The sequence below is a fragment of the Pristis pectinata genome, chromosome 18 (assembly GCF_009764475.1).
Source record: "Pristis pectinata isolate sPriPec2 chromosome 18, sPriPec2.1.pri, whole genome shotgun sequence".
NCBI lineage: Eukaryota > Metazoa > Chordata > Chondrichthyes > Rhinopristiformes > Pristidae > Pristis > Pristis pectinata.
Window position 1 is genome coordinate 39,109,590 of NC_067422.1, and position 20,009 is coordinate 39,129,598.

Sequence of the window (20,009 nt, forward strand, 5' to 3'; positions counted from 1 at the left end):
GCTCTTTTGTTTTTCAAGATCATCCTGGAAGTTAAAGAAAACCCCTGACTCTGCTCATTCCATTCTCTCCCCTCTATCCTTGCCTCTGGTGAGAGTTGATGAGATTGTGGTCTAATTGTCCCCAAAACTTGGACCATCAGATCAGCTATCTCTGCCTGCATCTCTTCTAGAAAATGATGCTTTCAATAGAGGATAACTTCTCTGAACCCATTTTTGTCTTTGAAGTAGACTACATTCCCATCAACTGCTTACCACCCAACCTGCCTTCCAGGCCACTGTTAACTGATATTGTTGGTGGTTCTCCTTGGTTATTTTTCCCCCTCAAATCTGCCAAATTACCTCCCCCACCTCCTCGCCCAACAGAACTAACCTTGATCTTATCCACTCTTTGCAAACTACTGCTCCTTTTATGACTGCCCTTCTCCAGTACTGAAACAAAATCTATACCTGTCACATTCACAGACTCTATGATTTCACACCTGCCTCAGCTTGAAGTAGCCCACATCCAAGCTGCATAAATCCTAAGTGACTGCTTTGCTCCACTCCATTTTAGATGGAACATTTATTTTTGCTTGAATTTCTTTTGGGAACAGTTGAGAACTGTTCAGGCTTTTTGGAGCAGTTCTAATTTGATTGGTAATGGATCCAATGCCAAAAACTTGTATGGGTTGCTTCATAGTTGTATTTTTTTTTGTATTAGACAACAATCTGGGGAACTAACAAGTAACATTTGGAAGGGCTGTCAATGCAGATTGTTGGGAATTGTCTAAAAGTAGAATGTAAACTTCACCCAAATTCCTTCCAGTCATTCAGAGAATAATTCGAAGACACTCTGCTTCACGGGAACTTCTGTCCTGCCTTGAAGCACCTCAATGGCCCATCTCCCTTACTGTAGGCCTTTAGTTGTAGACCATGGATAGGTCAATGGGGGCAGATAGGGAGAGGAGACCACTAATTTAAAATGAGTGACCTATTTTTGTTCATCCCTCCAGTGTACCTGATGACTATCGAAGTCGACGCTCACTGGGATCTGTTGAGGCCCTGCAGGAGAACCCAAGAAACCCCCATCAGATTCTGGTTGGATACAGTAGAGGCCTTGTCATATTGTGGGACTTGCAGGCCAACCAAGCAACACACCACTTTCTTGGAGACCAGGTACTTGTTGACTTGTTAATCCACCTCTGACCATGTGCACTTACTGGGTCAGTAGCACCATAGAGCTAGTGCAGTTCATGCATAATTTTTATAGTTCTTTGAGACAACCCAAACCTTGGTGAAAAGTCAACCATCCTGGTGTGTGACTGGAGTTGTACTTGGGCCAGGCCAAATGAGAACAACAAAGTCTTGCAAAGACTAATAGTGAACCATTTGGTGCTTGTAACACACAATTCCTGATTACTTTATAAGTACGTCAGTTTTTTTTTAAACTGGCTCCACATTCTCAAAAGGACATAATGAAATGTGTAAATTTGATCATTTCTACTCTCGCCATCATGTACTATTGTGCAGCGGCTTAGGAACTACGTAGTTCCAGTTTTCAAGCATGAAGACAGATTAGGGTATACTCATTCCATTGGGGAGTTTGGACTGCACAATCAGCAGTGAATGAACTTTTCTCTCTGTGTTCAGAAAGATTAAATACTTCCAAGTTTTAGCATTAAAAGTTTAAATATTAGAGTTGCAAGACGGAAGAGGTGAATGCGAGAAATAGAGCAACAGATCGTGTTGTTACTGGAGTTCCAGAGATAGTTGGGAAGAAAGGAAAAGTGGCATAGATTCATGTCACATGCACAGTTATCCTCTGGTGTTCACACACGGCTCTTGTAGCAAGAAAATTTCTTATCTGCCTTGCCTGTTGGTGGGCCGGGAATCTTCCTTGCTGCCATTTAGATCCAGGTATATTGAACTGAGGATTGCTTATTCACCTCTTGATTGTTTCTCTGTTCACAGCAGTTGGAGAGTGTGGCCTGGCAGAGAGATGGGCGGCAGATCATCAGCTCGCACAGTGACGGTAGTTTTTATCAGTGGCCTGTTTCAAATGACCGATTGCCACAACCTCTGGAAAAATCAGTGCCTTATGGTCAGTATGTACTGATGAAGGAATGTCACCTACACTGAAAGGCAAACAGAGAACTTTAAAATAAAAAAAACAGCTTAATTGGGAAAACTTGGCATGAACACCTGAAGCTAAACAAATGTGCCTTGTATTTCTTATGCTTCCCTTCAATGTTTCTTTTACTTAAGTGCTCCAGGGATATCTGGGAGACAATAAATGTTTGTTGGATGCAGTTATGTTCCGGGATGCAGGAGAGGTAATGGGGATATAGTCTGCAGGGATGTATTCCAAAGATGCCAAGGGCACAGTGTTGGCGGTGTGGATTGGTTTACCAGTTGATTTCCAACCATGTGGAAGCAGTGATGTTCATAGGTTCTTGGACAGCATAGGCTAGTGGATAAATCCTAGGGGAGGAGGAAATTTAAATGGAAGAATTACTTTTGTGCTTTGAGATGGATTTTAAAATGTCAAAGCAAACTTCATAAGTAGTGATTGTGTCTACTCTCTGTGCACGACCTCGCTTGATGCTCGGGGTGTGTTCCCAGGAATAAATATGCTTGAGAGGTGCATAACTGACAGAAGCCAGGCACAAGTCCCTGCACTCCCAGCTGCCGTGCTGGGGACTGGGTTGAGGGCTCATCCCTCTGCAGACACTCCCACAATAATTGAAATGGTCCAAGTGACTGGTGTTGAGTGGGTTGGTGGAGTGTTGCATTCGCTTGGCGTTGAGATGGAGGGCTCAGGGCTGCATCCTGGCCAGTGGTGTCCATTACTGGGGTGAGGTGGCAGTTGGCAAGTCACCCAGATCCTACCGTCTCGCTCTCATCACCTTCTGGATATGATGGATGCTATAGTCTCTCTTTGTTTGGCTACATGGCTCTCCCCAGCCCAGAGATTCCTCAAAGGCAACAGGTTTAATGGCACGTGAACACCACTGAGCTTTCAACCAGCCATGTGTTTCTGGGCTAGGGAAGGAGAAACAGCAGCCCCCATCACATAGCAGGAGGTGATGAGAGATGGGAGGATCTAGGTGGTCTGCCAACCCATGGAGCAGGTGCTGCCAGTCCCAGCGATGCCTGCCCTTGTTGTGCCACCCTGGGTGCAACTGAGTGCTGGGTCTCATTGCCAAGTGGCTACATTGCTCACCCCATCACTCAAGCAGCCTCTGCACCTTGGGTTGTTCACTTCATATTGAACCAGGAGGTGATGAGACCACTATTTCATTGCTGCAGGAGTACCAGGTTCCATTATAGCAGCAGGCAGCTAGAGCAGATGTCTTTTTAAAGCATGGTGGGGTACATCCCTGTGTATGCTTGAACTCCAGGACCAAGAAGGCTATAGTGAATCATTGCTCTGCAGGGTAGTGCTAAATGGGAGGTGTATTTGTGAATGTGGGCATATAGGGAGCAGACTTTGGGTGTCATGTGAGGTCTGGAATACTTCAGATTTGTTATAAAGCTTCGCTTCCCCTCCTTGTCCACAGGTCCCTACCCCTGCAAAGCAATTCCAAAGATTATTTGGTTGGCTACCAAGCAAAGGTAGGTCATTTTGTTGCTGTTCATAGAAATGCGATGCAATAAGCAAGTGTGCATGTTGTGTAGAGATGACTTGGTGGGGTGAATGGTTCAAAGAAAGGACTAAATGCAGCACTGGCTTAACTGGAGCACACGTGCATCTTCAAGGGGCATAACCAGGTTGGCAAACTGTAGGTATGTTGGAGCTCAGAACTCTGGTATGGTGGAGATAACAGAACCAACTCCAAGGGAAGACTGGGAACTCGAAACAAAACTGAGTAGGTCAGGCAGCATTTGAGGAAAGGTAAATGGTTAACGTTTAGGCCAATGACCCTCTGTCAGAATTGGGAAAGAGGTAATACAAGTATGTTTTCAGTGATAGAGAAGGTGGGGGAGGGATGGGTAGAACAAATGGTGTTAATAGCAGGGTTGTAATAGCTCCTTAATTATAACCAAAGATTGAATCTTTGAGCCTTCACTTAACATTACAGCTGTAATGTTAAGTGAAGGCTCAAAGATGTACTCCTGAGAGATACAGTGGAGTGGCTTGTAAAGCAGTTCACCACTGCCCCCACTTCACCCAGTTGGGGGTAATAATTTCTGGCCTTGCCAGTGAAACCTAAAAACAAAATTAAAAATTGAGCTCTTAGCATAACATTATCAGAATGGGTGTGGGGAAAGTGAAAGTTTTGAGTCAATGACCTTTCTTCAGGACTGGAAATAGAAACTGGTTTTAAGATCCAAGCAGGTGGAGAAGAGGAGGAGAGAAGTGCTCCAGTCTGAACTCCTCTCGCCCCTTCTCCCCTCTCCCACCCAGATGCTCTGCATCACCATCAGTACTCGCTCCACTTCCCATGTAACTGCAGGAGATGCAAAATCTGTGCTTCTACATCCTATCTGCTCACCATCCAGATCCCCCAACACTTTCTGCATGAAGCAGCAATTTACCTGTACTGCCTTAAATAAGGTATTCAATGCATGGCTCACAAATTGGTCTCTATTGGATCAAATTCAAACTGTTACTGTTTTGCATATTATTTCTGTTCAAGTGTAATCCCTGCACTTCTGATCATTGGTCACTTTCCCAGTCAGTCTCGCACTGTCCGCCCTGTTCTCTGCCTCCTAAACCATTTGAATGAAGCCAAATGAAAGCTTGAGGAATTGCACCTAATCATCAACTTTGCATATTGCAGCCTTTGGGGCTTGATATTGAGTTCAACAAGTCAGGTAATGACCACTTCCAACATTTCATTCCATATTTCCAGCATTCCTTCCAAATTCCTTCAGTAATTCAGATAACCAAAGAGCAGGAAAGGATGGGAGAGTAATAATACTGAATGATTTTAAAACCACTGGAGGTACTTAAAATCTCAAGACCTTGATATTAAAACCACTTGGTCCTCTGTTCCTGTTAGCTTATATCTTGATAAGTTAGGGTGGCAGTTGTGGAGTTTCTGGTCAGAATCTTTCTCTCCTTCTAGAGATGTGGGTAAGATTGCAAATGTTACACTCTTTGTTTTTAGAGTAATACCCCAAATAACTGCTTGCCAGTCAGTCTAATGACAGTGGGGAAGAAATATTGAGACACAAAAATTGAGGACAATATTAGGGGTGTTTAAAAAAAAAAGTGAAGAATAAAAATATATTTTATAAAGCCTGCAGCGTTGTAAGGGCAATGACAGTGCAGACTTTTTAGGGAGAGCATTCCTTGTGGCAGTGGTGAGGAGTGTTGAGCTGCACATTTGTAGTAAATCTGTGCTGTGGTCATGGGGCTGTCTTGTAACGTAGCTTTGAAGTAGATTCACACCCAGAGGGAAAATATTCTTTTACAGGACTCCATTCATCATCTTCAAAGGAGGGATGCCCCGTGCCAGCTACGGTGACCGGCACTGTGTTTCTGTCTTACATGGATCCAAACAGATTGCATTTGACTTCACCTCTCGAGTCATTGATTTCTTTGTTGTCGATGAAGGTGGATCAGAATCAGGTAAGTGGTCTTGCCTGTCTATCCCTTGATACAAATTCTCAGTGATGGCTGAGGAAGTTTGTCCACCTAATTAGTCTATAATGTGATTAACGTACCTCTGCTTGTTCTGCTTCGTGTTTTCTGCTGAAACTCCTTTAAAGCCACTCTGAATGGATGGAGGTATGCAAAACATCCACTCCGGAGTAACTAAGTCATGAGTTACATAGTGGTGCTGTACATTTGCTGCTGATGGTCCACAGTGCCTCAAGGATACCCAGATATGAGCTGCCAGATCTGTTCTGAGTCTCTCCCCTTTAGCACAATCGTAGTGCTTTACTTGTCTCTGGCATATACCTTCCAGTTCCCAGACAGATCACTAAATAAGCAGACCATGGAACCCTTTGTCAGGCTTGCTGCTTTTGTTCATTGTTCTTTGTTTTATCACAAGCAGGCAGGCAGCGAGTTAATTCTCCTGATTAGTCTGTGTGCCTCTATCTGAAGAAAATTATTTCTTGCAAGTTAGGTCTTTGCACTACTTGGGTATTTTTGCACTTATTTTTGAGAGCTATAAATATTTTCACTTGTGTGAAACCAAATATTGTTATTACCCTTAATTTTGTCATCTTGGTTAAACCAACGCTGGTTTAAGTTTAGTTTGTTTAAAGGATGAAGTCATCTTTTAATGTAGTGAATATGAATGTACAAGTTGAAACCAGAGTTTTTGGAAATTTTGGAGCTTGTTTGCCCTGCCAAAAATGGTCACCTCGTAAACTAGGATAATTGGACAGTGGCAGATGATGCCGAGTTAATCCATTGAGAATGCTGTAGCTGGCAGTCTTGGGGCCACTGAGAATACTCCGTTTGCCCTGATTTCATGCCAGACTTGTCCCTCCAAGTTGAGCACTGATATTTACAATTGAAAGGTGTGGTTTGATGGACCTGTGGTCCAAGTGCCCCAAGAGTTCCATGTTCAGCTTTGCCTGAGCTCTAGGTATTGGTCACGTTGATGTTTATTCCAAAGGAAATGGCTAGTAGTGATTTTAACTCTTTAGTTACTGTGACCAGTGGGGCAGGCACGTTAGTGTAGCGGTTAATGTAATGCTATTACAGCACCAGCGACCCGGGTTCAATTCCAGCCACTGTCTGTAAGGAGTTTGTACGTTCTCCCTGTGTGTCTGTGTGGGTTTCCTCCTGGGTGCTCTGGTTTCCTCCCACATTCCAAAAGATGTATAGGTTAGGAAGTTGTGGGCATACTGTGTCGGTGCTGGAAGCGTGGTGACACTTGTGGGCTGCCCCCAGAACACTCCACACAAAAGATGGATTTCACTGTGTTTCAATGTACGTGTGGCTAATAAAGATATCTTATAAAACATTGTACATGTGGAGGATGGTGATGTTTCACTTGGTCCCACTACTGTTGTTAATGTTGTGAGGACTTGCCACACTCTTTGAAATTCCTCTCTTGTTTTTTCTAGATTGTGATGACCCAAGTGCTCTGTTGGTCCTAGCAGAGGAGGAACTGGTAGCCATTGACTTAAAGACCCCTTCGTGGCCAGTGATCCAATCTCCGTACCTGATACCTCTCCACTGCTCAGCTATCACCTGCTCCCACCATGTCTCCAACATCCCCATTAAACTCTGGGAGAGAATCATCGCTGCAGGCAGCAAGCAGATCACCCACTACTCCAGCAAGGTACAGCTTCATAGTCTACCCTCTGGGGAGTTGTGGCGGAGTGGGGAAAGTAATAGTGGTGCTTCAAGAAAGCAAAGCCCTTCCGTGGTCATTTAACTGAAACTCCCAGCTGAACTTGCAAGATGCACCCACTGGCCTTTGCAAACAATGAGGAGTTGTAGACCAAGGTCTTTCATGGGGGGGCCCTGCAATCAAACAGAGCTTACAGCCAAACCACAGGAAGTACTGATGCAGGAAGTCAGAAGCTCAAAGTTGTTGGTGGGTGTCAAAGAGGGAGAGAGAAATTTAGAGGGCCAAAATCCTTGGGCTGGGAATTGGAGACAACTGGTGCAGATGAGTCCAGAAATGCTCTGATAACCTATGGTTTGGAGTTTACTATTGTGAGGTGCCTTCTCTTTTGTAGTGTATAAACCCTGTGACCTACTGGAGGGAATGTATCATTACTTATGGATGTGACACTTTAAAGTTGATGAGAAATGTGCAAGTCTAGAAGGCTTGGTGATTTATGCTGCTTGTCTGTGCATAGGCAGGTCTTGTTTCCATGTCTCACTGGTTAAGTAGAGAAAAATTTGGGCTGGAAATTGGCAAAAAGTCAAGTCCATGTGTGCACAGGTGCGGCAGCAGCATCACAGGCACACAGCATCAGATAAGCAGCATTCACAAGAAAAGCATAAATTTACACAATTTTTACAAGAGAGAACACAATTAGAACAAATAAAAACAAAGTCCATTGTAGTGCAAAGTGGTCGTAGTGTTGCGATACTGAGGTTGTGCTTAGGGTTGTGCCAGTGGGTTCAGGAACAAAAAGCTATTCTTGAACCTGGTGGTGTGCAACTTCAGGCTTGTGTACCTCCTGCCTGATTTGATAGCTGCGAGAAGATGGTATGGCCTCGATGGTGGGGATCTTTGATGACAGATGTTGCTGCCTTAAGGCAGCATCTCGTGTAGGTGCTATCGATGGTGGGGGGAGATGTGCCCGTGATGTATTGGGCAGAGTCCACTACTCTCTGCAGCAGCTTGCTTTCCTGCACGTTCGAATTGCCATCCCAGACTCTGATGCAACTAGTCGGGACACTTTCAACAGTACATCTGTAGAAGTTTGTTAGAGTGTTCGGTGACAAGCCTTCTAAGAAAGTAATGACATTGGCACACCTTGTGATTACATCTGTGTGCTGGGCCCAGGACAGGTCATCTGATGTGTCCTCAGACCAAATGGGAGAGGCTGTGCGGGGATCTGGGGTTAGGGAGAAAACGTGGGGCATTTGGCTGGGGAGGAGATGCAGCAAAGGGACTTGGTTGTTGGGATTGGTTTGTGGTGTGGTGGGTGGCTCAGAGAAGATGTGGACTTTGGAGGTGATGAAGAGGAGCTGTGTGTTGTCCTGATGTATTTGGGACTGGGATGTGGAGGTAAGGATTTAATGCTAATTTGTGGAGTGGAAATGGTGGGTTTGGAGGCCCCAGGTTTATATAGGATCAAACTTTGCTTTCATTTAATTAACTTGCTGTATGTATCTAAAGGGCAGTGCATGGTTGGAATCTCTTGTTTCATTCTCTACCCCCCTTCTCCCCCCATTTACCCACTATTTGCCACCTTTTAGGGGCAGATGGACACAGGTTAAGTACAGGCAATGCTCAGTCCCTGGGAATCTGGGCAAAGAGTCCTCTGCTGGCAAGGGAGGTCACTATAGACGTTGTGAAATTGTTCCTTCTCCAATTTCATGTGTAAGCAGGTGTCAGTCAGATACTTGAATTATTGCTGCTAGTTTCTGTTTGAAGTGACTGGTTATGTTGTCTCTACAGCCGTGGCCTATTGATGGTGGGTACAGCACCGCTCCTGAACCTTTGCAAAGAGATCTCCTTCTCACAGGGTAAGGACAGACTATCACATGCCTTCAGTTGTATGGAGTCATGCACAGTGATGTGTCTAATGTGCCTCGGTTGCATGTCTGTTTCGCTGAAATTCCGTCTTGTAAATTATTTGGAAGCTCAGTAACTGTCAGAGATGCAACACAGAAACGGGCCCTATGGCTCACCGAGTTCGTGCCAACCATTTGCACTAATGCTCCACATTCTCATAATATTCCTGCACGCTCTACCGCTCACCGGCACGCTAGGGCAATTTACAGTGGCCGATTAACCTACCAACCTGCATGACTTTGGGATGTGGGAGGAAACCAGAGGAAAGCCATGTGATCACAGGGGGAATGTGCAGGCTCCATACACAGACAGCACCCGAGGTCAGGAATGAACCTGGGTCTCTGGCATTGTGAGGCAGAGGCTTTACTTGCTGCACCACTGTGCTGCCCTCGAATAAACAAGCACAGCAGTCAGATTGTGTACAGTAAGATCTCCAAGCAAGTGAGGAGAGTAATTGGAAAAATCTGTGGGTGAGGGAGTAATGTGAGCACATGGACTTCTCTCCAGCTATTACCACAGGATCTTTCACACTGCTGACCTACAGGAGCTGCAGGTCAGCCCTGGGAGAAGCATCTCATATAAAAGGCAGCAGCTCCATCTGGCAGCATCCTGCATTAGGCTGCAGAGCTGGCCTGAGCTCAAAGAAATTAGGTGCATTATGTTCCAAGCACAGACTTGCTATATTGATTAGGACCAGACCCTTTCACAAGGCATAGTTGACAGACACTGAGTCCTGTCCCTAAGCTGTTTTTATTTTTCTTATTTAAAATAGAGAATGGGCAAAACTGAATTCCACAGACCTCTGGGATTTTTATTGTTGAATTAAAAGGAAAAGTGAGTTGTGTTTTCTCCAAAGCCAAGTGCCACATAGTGATAGAATGTGCTCGAGTACTGCCTTGAAAATGGGTTTGGTTGCTAAGCAGAGGCTTCAGACTTGCTGTGGGAGTGTGGGGTGAGAGCCAGTTGCAGTATGTTTTCAGGTTGGCTCTGTGACTCTGGGATATTTTGATAGAGTGCAGTGTTCTGCCGTTCCTGTCTGGAGCTGGCTCTGGATAAAGATGGATGTTACAACTCTTGAGCTCATGTTCATGCCCAACCTGTAATTTTTCAAGGCAATATGCCTCATTTCCTGGTAATCAACATCCACAGCATGGATCAGGATGGAATTCCCTGAATGATTTGGGTCCTGCATCACTGCTTTTGTTGTCATTTACTCCTCCTCTGCAGACATGAAGATGGAACAATCCGCTTCTGGGATGCATCAGGAGTGTGCCTGAAGCCTTTGTATAAACTCAGCACAGTCAATGTATTTGTTACGGACGCAGATCACAACGACAACCTAAATCAGTCTTCAGAGGACGAGTGGCCGCCCCTGAGGAAGGTACGTGCTGTCTGTTAGCATTAAAGCGTGGAGTCCTGGTAACTAGGGATCAACAGCAATGCAGGGAACTCTAAACCTGTCCATCAGTAAAACGCAGACGTGATTCAGGAAAAGCACGGCCCTGCACATTGAATCCACCCTAAGGGGGCTGGGTGGCCTCCAAGCCTCGGGTTTTGCCATCCCTTTTGTTTTGGATGCACATACCAAATATGAAGTGGAGCACAAAACTTTCCCAGTCTCACTACTTCCCTGCTCGCATCATCCTCCCACTTAGTGTCAATGTGCTTTTTGCAATATTCTGACTGTTCCTACTATTACTGTAAACGTCACAATTTTCCCAGTATCCTGCTCACACACCATGCATCTTTGCCAGATATTTGCATAGTTCTTTTCCAAGAGTTCAACAGCACCTCAAACCTACGATCCCCGTCATGAAGGGTGAGCAACAGGTGTGTGGAACACCACCATCTGCAGGTTCCCCTCCTAGTGGCACGCCGTCCTGATTTGTAGATAATATATTGCTGGTTCTTTATCCAAATGCTGGAACTCGCTCACCGATAGGAGGAGCAGAACCTGAAGGAGTGCAGTAGTTCAAGGTGAAGCTTACCACCACCTGATGGGCGATAAATGCTGGTCTTACCAGCAATGACCAGATTCTGGAAAATGAGTACATTATTTTAAAACAGCTTGCCCAGAGGGGCAGGTGTGTCTTTCTGCTCAATTATTTTATGTGCCCCAGTTAAATCTCCCCTTGGCGCCTTCTGTACCAATGGCTCTGAAATGAGATGTGGCAGTATTTCAGATCATGGGGCACCTAAGGGTAGCTGTACTGAGGTCAGGCCGACAGCAGGTCTGGAGGATTTCCACTAGCTATGTGCGGTAGAGCTGTTAAGATTTCATGTTTGCTTTTACAGGTAGGCTGCTTTGATCCATACAGTGATGATCCCAGGCTGGGGATCCAGAAGATTCACTTGTGCAAGTACAGCAGCTATTTGGCAGTAGCCGGCACAGCTGGACAGGTGAGTGTTGGCGATCTTTATCTCCAACCTTTCCGAGAGCCCTGATCATTTTCAAAACCCCTCCAGTGAACCCACTGTAAATAATGATTCTTGGGAATGACCTGTGAATTGCTTTTCTGCCAGGGACTGTCCTGTTTCACATATGGGACATGTTGCTGGGTACACATCCACCTAATTACCTGAAGCAATTCAGTACTATGGTAAATTTTCAAAAATGGTAACATAACCCAAAAGTTGCTATATATTAAACTATAATTCTGGTTTCCTGACACCTCCCAATCCTTCCCACCACCACTGCCCCCGTCTCACCTCCTGAGTCTTTTACCAAAACTTTGGTACTTAAAAACAAAAATGATATTGGAAACCAGGCAAGTGATTCAAACAATAATATTTATTCAAAGAGCAGTTAGCAACTTGCATTGAGTTCCAGTCTCAGTGCTCCCCTCTGTCCTGGGTTTATGTGCTGAACAGCCCAAGATCCCAGTTTATGCAGCCTTCTGTAGTTCATTTCTGCTTGCAGCTTTGTGCTTGTACACATACTGTTACGGAGTCATGCCTATTGTTATCAACCTTGGTTTTTTTTTGAAAATTCAAAGTATGAGTTGGGACACATACTCCTCTCTTAATTCAGATCTCTCTATTTGTGTTTAAGTCCCTGAAAGCTGGTTTCCTGATACTGACCTTCCTATCTCTACCACTTTTTTTAGCCTTGAGATTCCCGATGTCCTTGCCTCCCTTGTGCATCAGATATTGTTTGTGGCCATCTGTTTGAAGCTACCATCTATGCTTTCTTTGTTTGTACCTCATCATCCATCTGTGTGTACCAGTCTGACCTTTGCACTTGGTTCTGCTGTGCCCTACAACATCTTTTATTACTGTACTTAATTCTTGGCCTGTTTGACTAACACAGTCAGAATCGGTGTTTATTATCACTGATATGTATGTCAATGAAATTTGTTGTTTTGTGGCAGCAGTACAGTGCAAAGACATAAAATTACCATAAATTACAAAATAAATAGTGCAACAAAAAAAGGAATAACAACCGTTCAGAAAGCATACAGTTGGCTTAACTGAATCCCTAAACTGAAGACCCCCTTGCTACAAGCCTCCAGTATGATGGTCAACTCCTGTGCTGTACAGATGTGAATCAAGTATCTCGCAGAATCTGTTCGTGTAGCTCCAGGATGTTGGTGTGGAAGTGAGTTCTTGTTGGACCTGTGCCACTAATAACCTTGTTTTCTTCTGGCAGGTTTTGGTCATGGAGCTGAACGATGAGGCTGTTGATCAGGCAGTGCCCTGCACTCTCGTCGACATTTTGCAGGATCAGGACACTTTCAAGTGGAAAGGCCATGAGCGGCTGAATCCACATGAGGACTTGGTTCACTTCCCTGCTGGTTTCCAGCCCTTTGCCCTGGTGCAGTGTCAGCCTCCAGCTGTTGTCACATCACTTGCCCTGCACTCAGAATGGAAGCTGGTGACGTTTGGCACAAGTCATGGCTTTGGCCTCTATGACTATCAGCAAAAACGTACTGTCATGGTCAGGTTAGTTCAAGAAATGGTGTGTTCTGTCGGGTCAGGAAGTGACATCAAATTTTAGTTTATTGTCATTGCACCTGTGTGTGCACAGGTGCAATGAAAAACTTGCAACAGCATCACAGGCACATGGCATCATACAAGCAGCATTCACAAGAAAAACATAAATTAAACAAATTTTACAAAATTTTACAAAAAAGAACACAAATAGAACAAAAGTCCATTTTAGAGCAAAGTGGTCACAGTGATGCCAAACTAGTGATTAGGGTCATGCAGGTTGGTTCAAGGACCGAATGGTTGAAGGGAAGTAGCTGTTCTTGAACCTGGTGGTGTGGGACTTCAAGCTTCTGTACCTCCTACCATTCACTCTGGTTTTTAGTTTGGGCCCTGTTTTAGATTGTTCAGTTTTATGTACCTGCAGCAATTTTTCTTTGAAGTTTTCTTTGTGCTTTATCTAAAATGAACATCTACAACACAAGAACAGGCTCTCTGGCCAATACTTGCATTTATACTGTGCACCAACCTTTTCTGATTATCCTTCTCTCCCAACGACATTATCCATCGACATTATCCATCAACATTATCCTACTCTTCCTTGTGTTCATCCTTGCCCTTGAACCAATTTCCTTGTATTCCTTGTGAGAGTGAATTCCACAGTTGAGATACTCAGTTTAATCTGAGTTTCTGTTTGACTTGCTTTTTTTTTTTGGCCCTGTATCTCCACCTCTAATTTGCACGTGGATTGTCAATAAAACAATTGTAGAATGTTAGAGCTCCATGTACTGGAGAAATGGACAGAGTGAAGCTATCCAAGTCTACCAATGACACTAAAATAGTTGGGAAGGCATGTTGCAATGAGGACGTTATGACTGCAACAGGATATTAATAGGTTGAGTGAGTAGGCAAAAACTTGGCAATGGCGTTTAATGTGGGGAAAGTGAGGTCATGTGCTTCAGTAAGAGAATCAAAAGGCAGACTATTATAGATTGCAAATAAGAATACAGAGGGATCTAGCTGTTCCTGTGCATGAATCAAAGTTACCAGGCATGTGCAGCAAGTAGTTAGGAAGGCAACGGGCAAATTGGTTTTTACTGAGGGGGTTGGCGTTAAGAATTGTACAGGGTGTTGGTGAAGCCACCCAGAGTACTGTGGACAGTTTTAGTCTCCTTGTACAAGAAGGGATACAGTAGCATTGGAGGCAGTCCAAAAGGGATTCACTAGCTAATTCCTGGAAAGGGAGGGTTGTCCTGTCATGAGCAGCTAAAGAAGTTGCATCTGTATCCCTTAGAGTTTAGACCAATGAGCGGTGATGTTATTGAAATTATACAAGATCCTAAGAGGGCATAATGGGGTAAATATTGGAATGTCTGCGCAAATGGGAGAGCCTCAAATGAGGGGACGTGATTACAAAATAAGGGAGTGGTTATTTAAAACTGATGTAAGAATTTCTTCCTGAAGAATATTGATTCTCTGGAATTCTCTCCCCTGGGTGATTGTGGAGGCTAGATCATTGAAGGTATTTAAAGAGGTAGATAAACATTTGAAAGCCTAATGAATTTGAATTTGGAATGATTGGGAACTGGCACAGAAGAGGAGGTGAAGCCTGGGGCAGATCAGCTGTGATCATATTGACTGGCAGGACAGGCTGAAGGGGCCTGGTGACCTGCTCCCGTGTCCTTGTGTTTAGGGAAATGAGTGGGCCATTCAGCATTTTTTGGCATTTGGTGAGAGAAAGGTTGATCTGTTTCTGAATTCCAGCTGCTTGCCCTGACTACACGTCTAGCAAAAACCTATCAACCTTGGACTTAAAATTATTAATTGAGCCAGCATTTGCTCTCTGTGGAAGAGATTTCAACTCTTGACTGCCCCTATGTGATGGAGTGTTACCTGACTTGTGAATGCCCAGGCTCTTACTTCAAAACCCAAGGAATGTTGATCAAATTTCTTCTTGCACTTCCCAGAATATAGAATGTTAACCCATAGTTTGTGTAATCTTCCCCCATAATCAACAAAGCCCTGGAAACATTCAGGTGAACGTGCACTGTACTCTTTGCAAGACCAACAGGCTGCATTAGTCAGAACTGTACACAGAAAACATGTTATAACCAGGTCTCGGTATCACTGCAGCAAAACTTCCTTGGTTTATAACCAGAGGACTGAAGTATAAAGGCCAATATTCCAATTGCCTTAGAACTTTTTCAATGCCTAATTGTACTTCACTGATTCATAAATGTGAACTGCCCCTGCTGCCTTTGGCTGTTCACCATTTAAAGGACACTCTGATCTATTGTTTATTAATGCATAGTGGAAGACCTCGCACCAATTTTTTATGGCCCTACGTACATCAGTACAGAGTCGGGGTAACGCAGCATGGAAACAGGCCCTTCGGCCCAACTTGTCCATGCCGACCATGGTGCCCACCAAGCTAGTCCCATTTGCCTATGTTTGGCCCATATCCCTCTAACCCCCCCCTCCTACCCATGTACTTATCCAAATGTCTTTTAAATGTTGCTATCGTATCTGCCTCTACCACTTCTGCTGGCAGCTCATTCCATTAACTCACCAATCTGTGTGAAGAAGTTGCTCCTCGAGTCCCTTTTTAAATTTCTCCCCTCTCACTTAAACCTGTGCCCTCTAGTTTTTAGTTCCCCTTCTCTGGGGAAAAAGACTATGTGCATTCACCCAATCTATACCCCTCATGATTTTATACAGCTCAAAGGTCACCCCTCAATCTCCTACATTCCAAGGAATAAATTCCTAGCCTGCCCAACCTCTCCCTATAACTCAGGCCCCTGAGTTCTGGCAACATCTTCAAATCTTCTCTGCACTGCTATTATCTCCGATCTTTATCAACAGCAAATTTGAATATTTGGCTCTTTTATTTAAGTGGATAAACAGTTAAAGCTACAGCACAGATTCTGAATTGTATTACAGCCATTTGCTTCCAATTTGAGTGCATGGTCGCCACAGTAGTGTGGCGGTTAGCGTAATGCTATTACAGCGCCAGCGACCCGGGTTCAATTCCTGCCACTGTCTGTAAGGAGTTTGTACGTTCTCTCCGTGTCGGCGTGGGTTTCCTCCCACATTCCAAAGACGTACAGGTTAGGAAGTTGTGGGCATGCTCTGTTGGTGCCGAAAGCATGGCGACACTTGCGGGCTGTCCCCAGAACACTCTACACAAAAGATGCATTTCACTGTGTGTTTCGATGTACGTGTGACTAATAAAGATAGCTTAATCTTAAATGCACAGAATGCACACCAGTTACACAGGAGCCATTTGCTTCTAATTTGAGTGCAGTCTTCTGCCTAACCAGATCACTTTTTCTTCAGTTCAATGAGATCCAATCTTTGCAAGCTCTCCTATGTAGAACTTAAAATAAATATATAAATAAAATCTATTTGCCATACAAGATTCAAATAATTGAATTTTACATTCATTTTCTTTCTGTCATTCCAATACTGTTTGCCCCTGATTTGACTAATTCATCCGACCTGTTCCTCCAGTGTTTGTCAGTAGTTTCAATTCCAGTTCCTTGCTATTCATCAAGGATTCAGATGTCCACTGGCTACTGCACCAATAACAGCCCCAGCATTTCACACCCTCTGACTCCATTAAAACTCACCAATGGTTCCCCACCACCTTCACCGCTGCAGCTATCCACAGGTACACAAACAATCTAGCACAATATCATTGCTTGCCACAATTAATACAAACAGAATCTGGAATTAATACAAATAGAATCTGTCAAGCTGAATACCAGTATTCTGCAGCTATTCAGCTTGTCAGATTCTATTTGTATTAATTCCATTTTCCATGGAGGCAGTTGATCAGTTTTACGATGGTCTGGTGTTGTACTGCACTTCATACACAGCTTCTCCTAGACTCTTTGCCCCCACTCCCTGTAGCCTATGGCTGAAATGATTGGCCAGCACAAGCTGAGAATTACAACAAAACGTAGACCTTCCACAGAAGAAGCATCTGAATTCTTGCATGAAGTAAAATGAAGGGCTGGAAGAAAGTCATGTGCAACTTATCTTCAGATTCTGGTTGCTGAGCAGATTGTGCTGATATCCTGGGACCACAGCTCCCTCGCACATCAACTGGACTATTATGGAACTCCTGACATACTTGGATTAAATTGGCTTTGATCAATTGGGACAGTGTGCATCCCCTCAAAGAACGTGGAGTTAAATCCCTTCGTCCCTCACTGTGCAATATTTAGATGTGCATTGGGAATAGATAACGGTGTTCCGTTTCTCCCCTGTAAGTGTTGAGTATTTCCAATGCAAGTACTAAAGCTCCACCTACACTCGCTATTAGAGTCCCAGGGCAGGTACAGCCAACAGATGCTTGTTTGACCTCTTGTGTAACTGGTGTGTATCCTGCTGCCATTGGATTACTGAGTAATCTGACCTTAATCCTCTTTGTTCCCCCACATGTACCCCTGACACCTGTAGATGTACACTGCACCCCAGTGACCAATTGGCACTTGAAGGGCCCCTGTCACGAGTAAAATCGATTAAGAAATCACTGCGACAATCTTTCCGTCGGATCCGGGGCACCAGAGCGTCTGGAAGGAAGCGGCCAGTACATGGGGACGGTGCAGCTAAGGTTAGAGGAGGTCTGCATCTTTGATCGGGGTTGAGGGTGGGAGCTGTGTGTGGATCTGAGGGATCGAAAGAACATTGTGTACCTGGGATGTGCTTTATATCGGAGGGGTTGCAAGGGTACGGGGATATGTTCATGCCGGTGTCCGAGTAAGGTGCGACGGCGGTGCTGCTGAGCAGTTGATGTTCTTTTGGATGTGAGCTTATTCAGTGCAAGCTTCACTCTGCATCCACCCTTTACTGTACCAACACAAGGTTATCCAAGAAATAAAAGCAAGAGTGGTCCATACAGCTGCTGAATCGTGCTCCTCCATTCAATATCAGAGCCAGTCTTGTATCTTGTCCACACTTTCCCACAAAATCCTTCTGTTCCTTGATTATCTCTAAATCAATTTATGGCTCTGGGCATCCCTTGTGCTCTGAGAAAAATGTTCCAAGCTTTACAATCTTAACTTTTAAAAAAAAATTTGCAGTAAAACACAAAATGCTGGAAGTACTGATGTGGCAGCACCTGTACAGGGGATGTTTCGGGTCCATGACCTTGCAACAGCTGTGAAGTATTGCAGAGGAAGGGTTTTAAAAGACTTGGGTTAGGCAAACATATTTTGCTTGAATAAAACCTTATTAACTCTAAGTGGTCTGTAATCATGTGTGTCCCACTCCTGATGTAACGCGGTTATTCTCTGCCTCCAGGTACAGGAGGCCAACGCCAGGATGGATCGAGAAGCACTGAATGAAATGGAGCTAGCACCAGTACAGCGCAGGATTGAGGCTCGTTCTGCCGATGACTCCTTCACCGGATTTGTCCGATCACTTTATTTTGCAGATTCCTTTGTAAGAGATGGTGAGGGAATATTGTGAATTGAGCTGTTGATCCTGGGGATTAGTTACACACAAGGTAGCTTAATCTACACCTTGATCAGTATGTCAGTGGGAGTTTGATCTTTCAAGAGATCTAAGTTAATGGCACGTGTCCAGCACTAAACCACTTCTTTCCGCAATTTGGAGTTCACACTGTTATACATTGGCTGGTATCTTCAGTGTAAAAGCACTATCAATATATCCAGCACTCTGTATTACCTTCTGTGGCAGATTCTGTCCAAATGATCCAAGGTTGATGTGGCCAGGTGTGGATATTGCGCATCGTACGAGCCCTTGTGGTTTTTGGCCAATCAAATCCATTTTCCTCTGAAAATCCTTTCTATCAATACTCAACCTACTCTACCTCCTCATTTACTTTACCCATTTAAAAGTGCAATACTCTATTCCTTTATCCAACTTATCACAAAGTAATAAAGTAGGTTTAAAAAAAATCTAATGCTGGAATGCAGATTTTTGAGCAGTGCCTGTTGTCACACTGAGCCAATCTTCCGTCCACCTCCAGTATCTCCTGTTGAACAGTCGGTCTTCAGCAATGCCAAGTTTATCTCCAATATCTCGTGTCTTTTTTGTTTTGCTCATCTCTTGTATGTAAATTTTCACTTTTTTGATAGTGTAATCAACACAACTGTGGCTAAAATAGTAATTAAGCTAGATTTCTTGTTTTGAAGCTGGTCCAACTGGACTTTGGTTTTACAGGTTCCTATCATGAGCCGTCACTGTGGGCTGGTACCAACGGTGGAACTGTATTTGCTTACGCTATCCATGTTCCTCCTGTGGAGAGGAGAATGGAAGAGCCAGTCACTGCAGCACAGGGTAAGTTGCACACTGCCATCTCTTGCAAGGCGAGTTATAGTCCTGAGCCATACAGCTCAATGTCTCCAACTTGATCAGTGCTGATTAGACACCTTTTTGATTCCCACTTTACTGTTAGTCACCATGGTGATATTAAATATCCATCTCATTTTGTCAAAGATGTGGCAGGTGAATAATGTTGCAAGCAGTGTCGCACTGTCCTAATGCTGTTAAACTGCCTAAGGGTTTTGAACAAAGACACTTTATTTGTAATCCTATTCCTCTATGAACCATAGAAAACAACAGTTACTGAATGAGCAAAGTGCTATAAACTGTCTGCTCTGAGTTCATTATCCGAGCTTAATAAAATTAATAGTGTGAATTGTATTTACAAATCTCCAGGCAACCAGTTTGTCCCTCATTTATCTCCTGAGCTGCTGTGATAATCAACAACCATAGGGGGCCTTTCCAGAGTTTCTGTTCCCTCATCAAATCAAACAGTGCTGCTTGCTTCAGCTAATGGATTATCAAAGAAAATAAATGGAAGAATGTAATGTTAATCAATATATTTAATCACACATGAAGGGATGAGATATTTAGATGCTTTGCTGTTGGGCAAAGTGAAATTGTATATAAGCCAAATGTCAA

The 20,009-nt window shown here is 44.0% G+C and overlaps 1 protein-coding gene across 4 annotated transcripts in view; it reads left to right on the plus strand.

The window, feature by feature from the left end:
* The window catches only part of llgl2 (LLGL scribble cell polarity complex component 2), a 107,289-nt gene that overhangs the window by 71,248 nt on the left and 16,032 nt on the right, over positions 1-20,009 (plus strand). For all 4 annotated transcript variants that reach the window (XM_052033277.1, XM_052033278.1, XM_052033280.1 and 1 more), the window contains exons 7-18: positions 993-1,155; positions 1,951-2,080; positions 3,540-3,594; positions 5,403-5,557; positions 7,012-7,229; positions 9,030-9,097; positions 10,374-10,527; positions 11,442-11,546; positions 12,796-13,088; positions 17,538-17,691; positions 18,381-18,531; positions 19,266-19,382. In XM_052033277.1, coding sequence (XP_051889237.1) covers positions 993-1,155; positions 1,951-2,080; positions 3,540-3,594; positions 5,403-5,557; positions 7,012-7,229; positions 9,030-9,097; positions 10,374-10,527; positions 11,442-11,546; positions 12,796-13,088; positions 17,538-17,691; positions 18,381-18,531; positions 19,266-19,382 — 1,763 coding nt within the window. The remainder of the gene's footprint in view (positions 1-992; positions 1,156-1,950; positions 2,081-3,539; positions 3,595-5,402; positions 5,558-7,011; positions 7,230-9,029; positions 9,098-10,373; positions 10,528-11,441; positions 11,547-12,795; positions 13,089-17,537; positions 17,692-18,380; positions 18,532-19,265; positions 19,383-20,009) is intronic.